Genomic DNA, 16,089 nt, shown 5'->3' with positions numbered 1-16,089 from the left:
TTTTCTGAGGACAAGGATTATTACCTTTGCACCTAATCTGGTTAATGTTGGCTTGTTCTTCCCTGTATCTTTTTGGTCTTTTTCTTCAAAAAGATAATTTGTACCATGTGAATGATATTTTCCTGCCTAATCAGGTTCTTCTTTTCTGTACTGCCATGTCTTGTGTTTGCATTTTTTAAAGGCTGGGTTTCTCTGTACCTTTTTACTTTTTCAACTGATACCTTTCTTAATTTTTTTTTAAGGTTGCTTGGCATTCCTCATTATATCTTCTTCTTGCCTTTGTCTCTCCATCTCATTCTGCCCTGAAGTTTGGTTCTTGAGTTTACTATGGTTTGACCAATTTGGGGTTATGTTTCTTCAGACTGGGCAGTACTTGAGTCACTGGGGCATAATTTGTATTGTATGAGCAAGTGGTAGATATTAGTCATTTTTAAACCTGTAGGTTTTAATATTGCTTTAATTTAAATTTAAAATGGCTTTAATTTAATATTGCAGTTGCTTTTTTTTTTCTTACTACTAAGAATCGTACGTTTTTTTCCAAAGGGCAAAGAGAGAGAATGATTGGAACTCAGATTCAGTGTTGAAGGATAGGTTGATACAAAGTTGAAATTTGAATCATCTTGAAGAAAATCTGATTTTGTCACGTACAAAAATGTTGCACATATAGTAAGATTACTTTATTTGATGTGGTTGTTTTAGCAGCACAGAAAAATCCATTATTGCATTATAGAATAGAAATCATAGGAGTCCAAGAACCTTTTGCTACACTAGCTCACAGATTCTCTAAATGACAGCATATCAAGACAATATTAGGGCCAGAAAGGAGCCTGTCGTATTGGTGGGATATCTCAGAAACGATAACAAGCCTGCTGTTGGCTGGTGGAAACCATGAGCCTTGACCTGCCTTACAAAGATTGCAAGGCCCCAGCAACAGCATTCTTGATGAGTGATTGTCTCTGTGAGTGCTTCCATCGTCAGCATACTGCTGCCTGTAAAATTCCATGAACCTTGGCCCAGATAAACTTGACAGGGTGCATAACATCTCCTGGGAATGGGCCTCATCCTAATTTTCTCCTGGTTTGTGGTTGGGCTCTGGTCAGCAGGATACTCTATTGCTTTAGAGAAATTAAAAGCACTCTGGGAAAGATTAGGGATCCTCAGCCACCCCACCCCACACTTCTAACTTAGAGTGTTGGAATAAACCAATTAGAGACCAAAGCCAGTGAACTAATTGCAGAGGGTCTTTCTCAGACCAGAACACTCGTCATTCTTTGACCGACCATTTTAGGGAGGGAAAGTGACTGCTTCATCCTGGCGTGGCGACTTTCTGCCTTGAGGAGGCAGATATAAACAGAGCTGGAGTTTTGGTGATCTTTAAAAGAAGTCATGACCCTTACCCTCAGGTTGCAAAGTCTAGTTCTTGTCCTGGCGCTCTATTTTACTGTCTTTGAAGCCCACAGTAAGAACCTTTCCCAGTGAGAGAAGCACTTCTCTCCAGGATAGTTAGTGACTTGAGGCAGGGGGTGGTGATGGTCAGTTGGGCTGTATACACCCTTCACATAGGAACTCCCAGGGGAGTGTTCCTGGAATTTGGTTCTTGTCAGCTATATCAGGCCCAGTATTTGGATCTCATTTTTCAGATTTTGATTTCATGTTTTACTCATCTTAGAAGTTGAGAAATCCATGGGACCATCTTGAAAGGAACAGTCTTGTGATGTGCCCTTATTCTGTGTCCAGCATAGAACTGCCTGACCCAGCCCTTGCCCATGTCTATTCCTACTGCCTCTCTACCTTTCAAGGGGCCTTGCTCTGCTCTCGAGTTAGGCTCATTCTGCCATTGGGTTCTCTTTCTCCAGGTATGGATATACATTCCCTTGTCTTTCAGTTACTTCAGCAAAATATTTCTGCCTTTTCCCTTATATTTCTAAGTTCTCGATTTACTAATTGTGGCCAAGAAGCATACAAATAGTGCGAGTTTGCTCTTAAATTCTATTTTAAATAATTTTCGATAGAGTCTCTGAGCTTTTCAGTGTTTGAATCTGTTGATCGTTTCTCATGTTATCATTGCTTTAATACTTTTACGGAGTCCTCCATGTCTAGATTTAAAAAATGAATTTATTTTTATGAAAGTAATACAAACATATTGAAATCAAGTAGCATTTAAATGGTTTATACTGAAAAACAGTAGCTCCCTGCCTCACTTCTCGCCAGTTCCAGTGTTGCTTCCCATAGTCAGGCACTTTTAACTCTTGGCTGTTTATGGTGGGATTTATCTCTGTTTCTAAATAAGATGCTTATATTGCTTTTTCTAAATTTATTAATTTTAGACAGTCTAATACTTGTTATGGTAACTGAGGATTTAGCTCTTATAGAGTAGCTCCTCCACCTTCTTCCTGTATCCTTCATCATATTTATATCACAAATTTGGGTCAGTTAATGTTATTATTCCCATTATTTTGATTAGGTAAATATTCATTAATGAATTGAGATGGTGTGATGTGATGATTGTGGTATTTTTGGTAGCATTTTGTTTCTCTTAGTTTAACTGCCTCAATCTAAAAATTTTCTGTAGTTTCTTTGTACCTGTGGTTGATTTTGTCCAAATGCTCTAAGAGAGCTGTCAAAGACCTAATGATAGTTTTTCATTCAAATACTTTCAAATATTTGGTTATCCTATTTTTAATCCTTAAATATCCAAAAATGTCTTAATTTTTCCCTCATGTGGGAATAATAGTTTGGCTGGATTTAGATTTCTTAGGTGAAGATCGTTTTCCTTCAAGAATTTTCAAGACATTGCTCCCTTAAAAAGAAAAAAACAACTCTAAAATTGAAGTAGAAGCTCCACTGATTTCTAGCACTCCTGTGCTATTCCGATTTCTACCCCTACCCCTGCAAGCTTTTGAAAAGGATCTTTTTCATTTCTGGATATTTGAAATTTACCAGTGATGGGACTTGTTCATTCATTATGCTAGGCCGTCTGTATCCTTTCAAACTAAGGCTCAGCTCAGTTTTCAAAACCTGTTTTTTTTTTAATATGATACTTTTATGTTTTCTCTGGCCTTTTTCTGGAATTTCTATAAGCTGGATGTTGGACCTTCTTGACTGTTCTAATTTGATTTTTTTTTCCCCTATTTAAAAAAAAATCTCTTAGGCTGTGTTTTACTTTCTGGGCTATATCCTTGACTATCTTACAATTTTTTTTTTAAATCTCATAATCTTTTAGATAAAAATTTTACTTTATTTTAAATTTCCAAGTGCTTTGTCTTTTCCCTTTCTTGGTTTGGTGTCTTTGGCTTTCTATTCATGGATAAGAGTGAGGCACTAAAATAAAAAAGGGTGGGGGGAATGTATGTTGGGGCATGCTTGCTGATCATTAAGTTTCACTGAAGTTTGAAGGTTAGTTGGTTTTGAGAGGAGCTCTGCAAAACGTCGACATGTGAAGGTTTTGGAGACTATTATAGCTTATCCAGAGAATTCTGCTTGAGGGGTAAAGAAGGTGGGGGAATGCTGGTGTAAACTTACTTAAACCCCCTTTTGGTTCTTGTGCCTCACTCTGCCATGTGCTGTGCCTGGTGCCCTTAGTCCTTTTTGGTGTCAGGTTCACATATTCTGGATACTAAACCTTTTGCCTCCTGCAGAATGTGGGGTGGGGAAGGTCTGCTTGAAGGTTTTCTGCTCTGATCACTGCCTTTGTGCCTTACCTTATCCCAACAGTACCTGGTGCTTTCAAATGCTGAATCCCTCTCAGGAGTCTCCGGGGGCTGGTAGACTGACTCTCCCATCTCCCATTTACTTGTAACTTCATTGCTTCTGCCAGTTACTCTGACTCCATTAGTATTCCACATTCTAAAATTTCACTGAAATATATTATCCACTGCTGTTCCCTTTTTCTTTAACCTGAAAGGTTAATGCAGTTTTAATTGTTTTATTATTTTAGTAGGCTTGGGGGTGGTGTGTGTATGGAGACATTCAGTGTCAATTTACTGTGTTAAATGAAATCCCCGCTTCGAAATCCTACTAGACCTCCATTTATTCAATAACTGTTGTCTAGGGCCCTGTAAGTGCCAAGCTCAGAGCCAGGCCCTGGGGATTCATCAATGCATGTGACATGGTAACTAACCTCTAGGAGCTCATACTGTGTGTAATAGGTACTATGCCAGCAGTGTGACCAAAACGCTGTTTGGCTGTTGGTCTTCTCGAGCCCAGGTAGATCCTGTCCCTGAAAAGAGACAATCCTGGGGCTGCACAGGTGTGATCCAGTCCTCATGCCCTGTCATGACTTCGTAACCTAAAGACTGAGCCCTGTGACTGGTCTGCCCAGAGTGTGCTGTGGATGAGACGATTAGGAAGAAACAGCAGGCTTTTAGACCTGTAGAATCTTGGCTTTTCTCAGCTGACTTGGAGGAGAGCATCTGGTCACAGCTATATAATTTTGAATATGCTCTGAGGATAGTAGGCTTCCTGCATTCTAACCCCCTTCTTCCCCCATCTGCCCCCTGCAAGGAAAACAAGTAAGGAAGTCAACCAGCTTTACAACATATGTTAAAGGAACTTACCTAGTCATCAAATAGCAAGAAGAGAGAACAAAAAGGAGAGAGAGAATAAAAAGACCTACAAAAGATTGCTTTGGCAATTCAGGGTCTTTTGTGGTTCCATATAAATTTTGGAATTGTTTATTCTAGTTCTGTGAGAAATGTCATGATTATTTTGACCAGGAGTTGCACTGGATCTGTAGATTGGTTTGGGTAGTACGGCCATTTGGTCATTTTGATAATGTTGATTCTTCTAATTCAAGAGCACAAGATATCTTTCTGTTTCTTTGTATTATCAATTTCCTTCATCAATGTTTTACAGTTTTCAGAGTATAGGTAACCTCCTTGGTTAAGGTTAGTTCTAGGTATTCTGTTGTTTTTGATGCAAATGTGTATGCTAGTTATAAAATTCTGGTTTTTGAAGTAAAAAAAAAAGTGAATGAAGGGCCACAAATGGCAATTTTTTTATGGGTGAGTTGTATTCCCTTGCATATATGTGCTGCATCTTTTTCCATTCATCTGTTGATGTGCACTTAGGATGCTTCTAGTCTTGGCAATTGTAAATAGTGCTGCTGTTAATAGTGGGGCATATGTATCTTTTTGAATTAATGTTTTTGTTTTTCTTGGGTATATGTGCAGGAGTGGAATTGCTGGGCCATGTGGTGGTTCTGTTTTTGAGTTTTTGAGAAACGTCCGTATTGTTTTCCACGGTGACTGCACCAATTTACATTCCCACCAACAGTGTACCAGGGTTCCTTTTTCTCCACATCCTTGCCAACATTTATGTGTTCTTTTTGATGATGGCCATTCTGACAGATGTGAGATGGTATCTCATTGTGATTTTGATTTGCATTTCCCTGATATTGGTGATGCTGAGCAGCTTTTCATGTTCCTGTTGGCCATCTGCATTTCCTCTCTTGGAAAAATGTCTCTTCAGTTCTGCCCGTATTTTAAATGGGTTATTTATTTACTTGTTTGCTTTTTAATTGAAGTACAGTTGATTTTTAGAAAAGAAAAAATTCTCTTGAAATATATCCCCTGGTTTTTGGGAGCTGGGTCAGGCTGTCAAACAGCTTGTGACCTTGTTCCCACAGTGGTTCCATCCTTTGGCCTGGGAGTGAGCAGCCTTTTTGCCTAGAGCTTGGTTTATTACCAGAAGTGGTGGGGAGGGTTTAACCATGGGAATCTGTCCACCAGTCAGGTCTGGTCTGGTGGCAGGGAGCAGGCTGCCTATAGCCAGTGCAGTAGAGGCAGGGCCCTACAGACCACGTTCCAGTCCTTGAGGGCACAGTCTAGAATGGCTCATAATCCTTCAGTCTTGGCTGTGGAGCACGGCAGCTGTTGCCAGGAATCAGAGCACATTGCATGGTGTGGGGCAAAGGTGGAGTGTCGTCAAAGCTCAGGAGCCGCGAGCTGGCCATGTTTGGGAACAGTACAGGCAGTCTCCCCAGCCCAGTGATAGAAGTGAGGGTAGAGACATTATTGGGAGAGTCAGCTCCAGAGTTGGGGTGTTTGAGGTGAATGAGTTTAGGACTCTGAGATAGATACAGCAGCCTAGCAAAGCGATCGTGGAGCCCTGGAGAGAAATCATAGCCCGATTGGGCATCAGTCCCATATGCAGTCTTCAGAACTTTCTCCAGCTCAAGCCCAGGGGATTTGGGCATGGAAGGGCATCTGGCTCTTGTGCTTTCTCACCATGCAAGGTGGGATGAAGACAAGGACAGCCACCTTACAGGTGTCATCCCAGCTTTTCTCTCCCCAGCTGGAGCTCCCCTGCCCCTCTTCACTTCTCTTCAGGATGGCCAGAAACCTGGCCCTTTCTTCCAGACCGACTGCTTGATCAGCAGTTGGGTTAGGTCAGAAATGGCAAGCCCCTGGATTGGGCCACCTCACTGACATGTCTTCTGGGGCCCAGGTATTTCTTCTTGCCTTAATCCTCTTGTTTCTTATCCACCAGGTCACACCTCCTAATTTCTCAAAATCACAAGTGCCCAACACTCCCAGCTGTCCCCAGGCTTATTCTGAACTGCAGACACTGTCTCCCAGTGAGCGGCAGTGTGTGGAGACAGTGGTCAACATGGGCTACTCATATGAGTGTGTCCTGAGAGCCATGAAGAAGAAAGGAGAGAATATTGAGCAGGTGAGCAGTTGGTCAGCCATGGGGGTGAGGGGAGGGGGATTGTTCGGAGAGGTCCCAGATCTCGAGCTAGAGTGTTGCCCTGCCTCTCTCCCGGAGTCCCTCAGACTCACAGCACCATTGTCCTTTCCTGTGAGCTTGGGGGTACTCAGGGTGCTTTGTTGAGGAAACCAGCAGCCTCAGCAGCAATATTTTGCTTTGGGGGATGTTCTGGGACCTAGGCTGAGGGAAAGCCTTGGAAGTATTGGAGCTGTTGACTGTTAACCAGCTACCTACCCTCTTCTCTGAGAAGGCACACTAGGCTTAAGGTATGGTCATGTCATCTTCCAGAAATGTTTATCCTGTCAGAGCTGCCTGGGGAGTTCCAAAATAGTATACTGGAGCCCTAAGCCTTGGGGGCATTTTCTGACTTCGGCAGTTTCTTAGAATATCTTGCTAGGCTGTGAAACTGATGTCAGCTGGGAGATGTGAGTCAGCTTTGACAGGAACTCCTTTGAAAAATGGCTACTCATGTTTAGAAGGGTGTGCCTGTCAGGAGATAGTCACTGACGTCCTGCTGTGTTGGACACAGTTCAAGGTACAAAATCAAGTCCTGTCCAGGATCTAACACCCAGGATGGGGAGCAGATGTCATACTTGATGGCTTGTGTAAGACTCAAAGCACAGACAGGAGTGGCAGTAAATGTTTATACATTTTTCTTTTCTTAGATTCTCGACTATCTCTTTGCACATGGACAGCTCTGTGAGAAGGGCTTTGACCCTCTTTTAGTGGAAGAGGCTCTGGAAATGCATCAGTGTTCAGAGGAGAAGGTAGGAACCTTCATGCTTCATGGGAACCCTCTGGTTAATAAGGGGCAAAGTAGACTATCCTGGGGGTCCTCCTGGCTCACAACCCACATCCCTTCCAGTGACTACAGACAGTAGTTGCAGCAAAGAATCTCCTGTATCCAGACAGGCGTTTGGTTACTTTGAGTCTGTTTGGCTTAGATGAAGCATTGGGTTGAAGACTCCAGAATCCTGGCGTGGGGTGGCGGGAAGAGGGAAAAATGACCTGGGCAAAAAGCCCTGCTTCTGTATGACGGGGGTGACTGCTGATCTCTGCTGAGCCTGCTGCCTGGAGAGAAGCCACTTCTGGATTCCACATCCTGCCGGGCCAGGAGTATGGATGTGGATGGTGGGACCTGAGTGGCAGCGAGCTTGGGCCTCGGACTGGCTCCTGAAGGATGACTGGCTGTGGCATCACCCTGTCCGTGCCGGCTTCCCCCATGGCCTCCTGTGCTTGCTCGGGGACCGCAGAGAAGCTCAGGCCAAGGACGCAGACGCCCTCAGGCAGCTCCACGCGTACTCCCTCCACTCAGCTGTGCTGTGTGGCCGGGCCCCTTGAGTCTGTGTTCTCTTCTTTTCCTTTAGATGATGGAATTTCTTCAGTTAATGAGCAAATTTAAGGAAATGGGCTTTGAACTGAAAGACATTAAGGAAGCTCTGCTATTACACAACAATGACCAGGACAATGCTTTGGAAGACCTCATGGCTCGGGCAGGAGCCAGCTGAGACCAGGCCTTGCCTAGGCCCTGCCACGGAACCACCCCTGCAGCAGTCTGAGGAGCCCACCTGCGGGGGGGAAGGAGAAGGGGCACACTTCCAGGTTTTCTTTTGGGGGTGGAAGGTCAGGTGTGGAGGCTGTGCTTGCCAAGTCTCTGTGGGCCTAGGCCCTGAGCTGGGGAGAAGGTGGGGAAGATTTGGGCATGTAAGTGCCCCTCAGAACCATCCTGGCTCCTTCCGTATTAAATGTATTTGTATTTTGAGAAGTGTCCTTCCCACCTCTGCCTTTCAGAGGGACTTCTCTGGTCCTTCTGGGGAATGGCCTCAGCTGACACCTGGCCCGGCTGCCAAAAAAGGAGTCGGGGAGAAGGGGTGGGAGGGCCAGATGCAGTGCTGCTTTGGGTCTAGATGTTTCCCTCCCCTGCATGGGGGGACTGAACTCTAACCCAAGTTGAGTGCAATTGAAAGGTTCTTCCAGGGTTTTTTTTTTCTCCTTTTAACAGCATCACTTAGTGTTACACTGGCTCTGCAATGTCTCTGAGGTACAAAGAATGTCCCTTTTCCCTTGGGGGCCTGAGTTTGCCTTTTCTGCCAGGTAGTTACCATACTTTCCTGCCCCAGTCTGTTTCTTTTGGCCTGGGTTGGACTGTCCTCTGCTACCCAGGATTTTAGAGCCCCCTGCTCTAGGAAACAGTTGTCAGTTTAAGAAATCATTGGCCCCTTCCCGGCACATCAGGTTGGAGAGAAACAGGACATGGTTTAGTCACTGAGCACTAACTCCACCTCAGTTCTCCTGGAGAACAGCCTTTCCCTCCAGCCCCCTGCTCTAGGATGACACAATGAATAACACCTAGTCATAGAAATCAGTCTCTGTTTTGTATTATGTTGTACATCATTAAAGATCTAAATACAAAGGATATACAGTCTTGATGAATCTAAAATAATTTGCTATTTTGATTCTTCAGAGAGAACTACTAATAAAAATCTAAAAGGTATGTCCTACTGTGATAATTTTTTCATTGCCAAAGGCTGTTTGTTTTACAGAAGGGTAGAGGTGGGTGGGTGCTGAAGGGATTTCCTGCTTAGATTTGCTGAGGATAGAACAGGACCTAACCATTTTCTGTCATTTCAGAACTTTCTTCCAACTCTAGGCCTGTGGGACCCAGCAGTTGGCCCTCCAGTGTGCCCTGATTTTTGGTTCACAGAGGTAGGCCTAGACAAGGGTCTTTTTAAACCTGTCCCGGCTTGGTCTCTGGGCCAAGATATTTATGTATTCTGTACCAGAGGCAGGACTGGATTCACTGTTTTCTCTAGTGCTCAGTGCTGTTGTATCTGATAGAACTAGACTCATCCTTAAAGTTTCATGTCCTTATCCTTAATGCTATCCCACAGCCCCTCTGATCATGTGAGGCGGGGGTGCAGAGTCTTTGGGCTGGGAAGCACCAAGCTGGAAAGAAACTGCCCTCTGGTGGTCAGATCAGGCATGGCCATTATCTCAGGAAGCAGTCCCTCTTCGGGCCTTTAAAGTGACTTAAACCCTTCTTTCAAAACCTGTAAGTTACCCTGTAGGAAATTAAATTTTCCCATCAAAATGGGCATCAGGGCAAGGCTTTGACATATGAACCTCAGTTTGATCCAGGGTAGCCTTAGTAAATGATGGGCCACCTGGAGGCCACTTGGTATATGTCCACTTGGTATTTGTCTTAAGCTTCTGCTGAAAAGACACAGCAAGCAGTATACCCGTGTATGTGTGTAACAATTCTGCTTCAGAGTCTCAGACTACTGACCAGCGCACTCAATGCCAAGCTATTGAACACAGGCCATTAAAAGGGGAGTAGATGGCCAAGGTGATCCTGGATGAAGGTGAGACTAGGAGAGGGACTTGCCTGAGATCCTTCAGCTATTCCGTGAGGCGGTGTGGTGGGTGAGGACTCAGGAGCCCGGGACTTGACAGCTTGTAACAGGCAGATGGCCTCAGCAAAGGCAGCGATGGGACAAGAATAATGCAGTGACGTGGGCACCCTCTTCTGTCTAAATACTGGATTGCAGGAAGTGGGGGGAACAAAGCATAAAAGCATATCCCACCTCTGCTGCTGTTAAAGACACATCAAGTCAAAGTTTATTCATTCTCAATTTTCAAAAGCTAACCTAAAGCCCCAAGTCAATTTCTAAGGGCTGATGGGGCAGGGCTCACCCTGTCCCCGCTCACTAGTACCAATGTTCTATTTTTTGGTCGAGTCCTGAAGAAAGGCACAGAATTCAGCTGATAAAGCCTCTGGGCTCAGCAAGTTATCTTCCCCAGCTTGTGACCTCCAGCCTGTAGGTTACCACTGACCACCCCCATCCTCTGATCCCCAAATTCAGAAACAACTGCAGGATTATTAGACCCAAGTATGTTTCCACACACAAGGGGTCAGTAGGACAAAGTCTCCTCCAGCCCCAAAGAAAAGGGAAGGGCATACCAAGTTTTTCAGGCTGATCAGTCCTTGCTTACAGATGCTCTTGGGCTTGGAACTGAGGCTTGGCCCTGAGAGGCAAGCATGGGCAGGACCAGGGAGTATCTGCAGGAGGGCCTGGCAGAGGCCCCTCTAGCCCGAGAGTCCAGCCACCCCATCCTGGCCTTCATGGTGCTCTAAGACACTGCTGTCCTCGCTGGGGCCACAGCCGGCCTGTGGCAGGCCAGGTATAGCTGTAGCTGGCTCCTCAGACTCTGGATGCACTTGGATTTCAGAGCCATGATTTCATCCAGCTGGGTCACAAAATCTTCAAAATCCTGAGAAAGGAAACAAAGGACAAATGGAGCTTTTGCTGTTGCTGGCTCTCTGGCAGATCTGCTTTTCTAGTCTCTTCTTGCAGGAAGATTTCAGAGCCCAGGCCCTCTCTCCAGCTGGAAAACCTGCAGGATAGTCACTGTGGCACAGAGTGGGACCCACTTCTCTGCATTTGAGAGACTTTCTATGTGGAGAGGTATTTTTGCAGGGCAGAAGGGTGATTTAAGTACTTCTGGTCTGTATGAGGCAGGTCACTGTTACTGTCACAGGGAGGAGCCCCAGCAAGCCCTTTGGGAGGCAGAATGGTAAGGGACAGAGGCTGGAAACATTTTAGCCTGGAAATGGGGAGTGTAGCACCATCTCCCACCTGTCCCTGCACCCTCTCAAGCCAACTCAGAGGACTGGCAGGAGGAGGCCCAAGGCCTCAACAAGGTTAGTGTGACAGCAGATCCTTACTGCACATACAACTCTAGCAAACAAGAATGACATCAGAATCGCTGCAGGTTAATTCCCAATCACCGTGAGGGGCCAGCCAAGATCACTTACATTAGGAGCCAGTTGGCTCATCAGGGTCTCCTCCTTGAATCCCAGCTCAGCCATTTCATCTAGCTGTTCCTGGTGTGCTCGGATGACCACCTGCCTGGAAACCAGAGGGGATGCTGTGATCCTCTGGGCTTCCCATCTCTCCCGGGCAGCTTTCTGGAGCTGAGCCTCATTTCCAAGCCAGGAGCTGCTTCTGCCTGACAAGGTCAATGAGGCTTTGACCAAGACCAGCTCATCACCACCTCCTGACCCCTCACCTTTTCTTCTCAGGCCTTGTCAAAGGACTATGAGTACCAGTGAGATACTGGGAAAGAGACAGGGGCTTCTGGAGCTGCTCCCTCCCTGCCCAGGTCCACTGAGGAACAGGGCTGGATGCTGCTACTCTGCAGGAGCTGCCCACAGCTTTCCTGCACAAAAGCTCAAGGCTGTGCCACTGCAGCGGGCACATTTACACAAGGTAGAGTCTGTGGCCTAGTCTGCTGTCATTTCTATTTCCTATGTTGGGGGATGGGGGCAGTTCAGGGACCAAAGCAGGAGGGTTTGAGCTGGAAGCCAGAGGATCTGCCTCTTGTCAAACCCTACTAATGGGTAGAGACCAGAGATAGCAAGATTGTCCACCTGGGAGAGGTAGGCTCCTCACCTGTACATCCCTGCATGCCCTCGTCTTTGTCCATGGCCCAGGTGTCAGGAGCCCTAGCAGAGGGCTGCAGCCTCAGAGGAAGTACCTTGTTCCCACAGGCCGGCCCCATCCTCCCACTCCTGGACCTCTGACACTGAGGAGGAGCCCCGCTAGCCCTCTCTCCTTTTCTTTCACATTCTTGAAGGCTCCTCATTCTGCTGCACTACCCACAACCTCCTGTGGGGAAAGCAGCACAAACCACCAGCCTGTTTTTCACCTCCTCCATCTTGGGAGGCCCCCAGCTTGCCTTGGCTCTGAAGGCACAAGGCTGCAGCTGCTGTGTCCCTGGGCAGCACTTCCAGGAACACAGACTCAACAGAATGAAGAGGATTCTGATCTCCCTAGAGGTCTTAGCCCTGCTTATGGGGTCAGATCCTCCCTTCTCTCACTCCCATCTCAGCTCTCCCAGCCTGAGGGTCCACCCACCCTGGCAGGGTGGCTCCAATACATTTTATTCCTGCTGTTCATGTCAGATGCATCTAGACAGGCTCCCTTGAAAAGTGGACAAAAAACCTTTCTCTAGTCACAGTACAGCTTCGACAGTGAGCCAACCACAGCCGTCCCCAGAACAGACAAAACGTTAAGCTTGGGTGGTGGGGTAGGGGTGCCAAAGGGGCTCAAGCCTTAGTAGAAAAGTCCGACTTACTGTGCGTGCCCCAGGGCGGGCTGACGGAGGGTCCTGGAAGAGCAGCTGGATGCCAGGGGAGAGTATGGCCTTGCTAAGTACCTTGGCAGTGGCCTGCGTCTAAGCCATGTGATATCCTCGTAGCAGTGCAGCTTGATGGTGTCGGTGGACAAACCCAGCTCCTGCCAACTGAGCCTTGCTGGATGCTTTCTCTCCTGGGCCCAGGGCTGGTCAGCCACATCACTGCTTCCTGTTTGTGGAGTGAATGTAGGCCCAGGGTGGGGTCCCCCCAATTGTATGGTGGGGAAGGGTTTTCCTGGGAAACCCCGGGAGCCGCCTAGCTCTGTCTCATCCACGGCATCATATGGCTCGGGGGAGGAAAGTGCAGCCTCTCTGCTCTGGCAGGCCTCCCCCGGGTCAGCCTCCTCGCTGGACAGCTTGTCAGGTGCGTGCTGGCGGATGGGTGATGGGGATAGAGCTGGAAGGTCACGCCCAGGCTTATTGTCAGGAGGAGATGACGAGAGCCACAGGTGCCCAGCTGTGGAAGACACTGGCAGGACTGCCTCTTGATCACCAGATGACACTGTGTGGCCCACAGCTGGCCCCCCTGTGTCGCTGCGTGCCACCAGACTGTGCGCAGCCCCATCTTGGGCCGGCTGCTCCAAGGGAGGAGAGCCCTCATCGTCTGGGCTCTCCAGAAGGGACACAGTGAGGGGAGCCATCAGTCCAGAAGCATATTCAGAGCATTCGCCCAATTCCCCTCGAGAGTTTTCTCCTTGGAAAGGGTTGCTGTTTTTCAGAGCTCTGCTTGCCTGCGTTGGGCTGTCTTCACTGCCTTCTCTTAGAGGTGTGCTGACTGTGTCTCTCTGGTCTGGAGAGCCCAGAACTGCAATGTGGGTCAGTGAGAAAGCGAAACCATCTTCCTCCAGGGATGGCGAGCTGCCCTTACCCTGCCCAGGAACCTCACTTCTGAAGGCATCCTGTCTGAGGTCAGAGGTGGGGCTGCCCCCTCTTTTCTGGCTAGATGCAGAGCCTGCCTGTGAGCAGTAAGGCTTCTCCGCCAGGTCTTCCCTGGGAGAAGGCCCTGGGGAGGTGGAGCCCTCCGTGCTGCCCCCGTCCAAGGGCACCATACTTGGGCTGCAGTTGTGGTCAAGCACTATCCTCCCATGGCTTGTGGAGTCCCTGGAGTACCTCCAACTTCCAGGTGGAACCTTCTCATCACCGTCTGTCCTGGGGCTAAGAAACAGACTCTGCTGCCCTTCAGTCACCTGCTCCTCAGGACCTTGCTCCCTCTGATGAAGGAAGAACGAGCCTTCGTTCTTCTCTAGGGTGTCTCTCTGCTTTGTGGTCCTCGGATGGGGGACATGTGAAAAAGAATCTTCACTGAAATCGCTGTCATCAAAGTCCTCAGCTTGGGCTCCATCATGGCTCTCAGAACACGAATGGAAGGGACGAGGGGTGTCACTCTGGAGCTGCCCCTCTTGGGGCCGGTACTGGTATAAATGCCTCTCCAGTGGCTGGTACTTTAACTTCTGTTGGAGGAGAGGTGGCTGCTGGAACTGCTGGTGATAAAAGCGCAAATGTTCCTCCCTCTCCTTCTGATGTGGTGGAATGCTTGTCCAAGCTTCAGACGCAGTCCTGGTAGGAGTGCCCCCCTTGCCGCCCTGACTGTACTCTGCTAAGTGGTGGACGTTGCCAAAGGAGAGCTGAACTCGTGACACAAGCTGCTTCTGCACTGGCTGCACAGTCTGCACTTTCTTGCACTTGGAGGGCAGCTTACCGCGTGCTGGTTCTTCTGGGCCAGAGGCCCTGCCTCCCCACCCAGCAGTTTTGGTGCCGATTTGATTTTTCCCAGAGCATAATGAAGCTGACTCTTCTTTTTTGGGGGCTAAATATCCAGACCGCGTGGTTCCCTTGATAGAGCTAGTCTGAATGACCCACTCTTGGGGAGGACTCCCTCCAGAGTCACCCCTTTCACCAGGAACCTTAGGTACAGGAGCAAAAGGGATATTGGCTGGGTGACTGGCCAGAGGATGGGCCTTCCCTTTCATGGAGCCAGGTGCCCCTGTGAGTGACTGCTGAAGCCCCAGCCTGACTTTTTTGGGAGAGCACTTGTCCCCTGGCAGGGCCACAGGAGAGCTCTGAACTCGTTTTGGAGAAGAGTTTCCAGATGTTCCATTTCGACTGCTAGCTGAAGTGCAACATTTAATGCCTTTCTTTAGTTCTTTGACCCTGGAAATGACCATTTTATGTTAAGTATGTTTTCTTGCATGTTCTGCAATTCCTTTCCTATAGCTTTCAGGGAAAACAAAACCAAAGAAAAATATTACAAGGTCCGGGAGTTACCTTTTTTATCTGGGGGAGAAAAATAAGAGGAAATGGGGAGACTATTTCAGCACGAGATACTTCTCTTCAACTGAATAAAAAAGACCAGTGTCTTCTCTGGGGATATAAGCGTGCACCCAACATTCCATGATCAGAAGAGTTTTGGAAATACCCCAGTCCCATGTGACAGGCAGGCCAGAGGAGCCAGTCTCAGAACTGCACTACATCCACGCAGGGCCCACGCCGCGCTTCCTGAAGATTGGCCAACTCAGGAGCCTAGTGACCACCCCTCACCCACTACTCCACAGAGCCTTCTTTTCCTGCAAACCACCTCCTTTCAGGTTTTTCTGAGAAAACGAGTTCCCTCAAACCTGCTAGGCACTTAAAGGAGCAAAAGCCCTCTGGAAATAAGCAGGCTTTGTGCTAATTCCATTAAGGAAAGAACAACCTGTCTACTCCCAGGGTTTCCAACCTTAGCACTAGTGGTGTTTGGAGCCAAATAATTCTTTGTTGTGGGGGCAGTCCTGTGCACTGTGTGATGTTCCTTGCAGCCAAGAACGCCAAGCAGCATCCTTAGCTTCTATCCACTACATGCCAGCAGCATTTCTCCCCAGTCACAACAATAAAAATTATCTCTAGACATTGCCAAATTCCCCTGGGTGGCAAAATCTTCCCCTATATAAAAAAAATAGAGAGCCATGCTCTATTCCGTAAGGGGAATTTTAGAGAACATGGAAATCCAGAATTAACTCTCTGCTAGGATTCAGTTGCCAAGATCAGAGCCTCTTACTCTGTGATCCTAAAACAAAATAAAAACTGTATAAGAATTTAGATTTACAAGGAGACATCAAGTAAAACGTGACTTTCCAGTGGTTGGTTTGTAGATTCTGCATTAAAATCCCCTAGGAGGGGAGCATTACTTCTTCCTGGGGGCTC

The 16,089-nt window shown here is 47.3% G+C and overlaps 2 protein-coding genes across 9 annotated transcripts in view; one reads left to right on the top strand and one right to left on the bottom strand.

Moving 5' to 3' along the window:
- Positions 1-9,205, top strand: part of UBAP1 (ubiquitin associated protein 1) — a 58,216-nt gene extending 49,011 nt beyond the window's left edge. For all 6 annotated transcript variants that reach the window (XM_072959242.1, XM_006216811.3, XM_006216812.4 and 3 more), the window contains 3 exons: positions 6,490-6,672; positions 7,377-7,478; positions 8,079-9,205. In XM_072959242.1, coding sequence (XP_072815343.1) covers positions 6,490-6,672; positions 7,377-7,478; positions 8,079-8,219 — 426 coding nt within the window. In that variant the 3' untranslated portion in view covers positions 8,220-9,205. The remainder of the gene's footprint in view (positions 1-6,489; positions 6,673-7,376; positions 7,479-8,078) is intronic.
- A 1,096-nt stretch (positions 9,206-10,301) lies between these two features.
- Positions 10,302-16,089, bottom strand: part of KIF24 (kinesin family member 24) — a 57,845-nt gene continuing 52,057 nt past the window's right edge. For all 3 annotated transcript variants that reach the window (XM_015249998.3, XM_072959239.1, XM_072959240.1), the window contains 3 exons: positions 12,850-15,060; positions 11,528-11,621; positions 10,302-10,983 (listed from right to left, as the gene is read on the bottom strand). In XM_015249998.3, the coding sequence (XP_015105484.2) occupies positions 10,843-10,983; positions 11,528-11,621; positions 12,850-15,060 (2,446 nt within the window). In that variant the 3' untranslated portion in view covers positions 10,302-10,842. The remainder of the gene's footprint in view (positions 10,984-11,527; positions 11,622-12,849; positions 15,061-16,089) is intronic.

This window comes from Vicugna pacos, chromosome 4 (genome assembly GCF_048564905.1).
Source record: "Vicugna pacos chromosome 4, VicPac4, whole genome shotgun sequence".
Taxonomy (NCBI): Eukaryota; Metazoa; Chordata; class Mammalia; order Artiodactyla; family Camelidae; genus Vicugna; species Vicugna pacos.
This window is presented reverse-complemented; position numbering and strand designations above follow the sequence as displayed.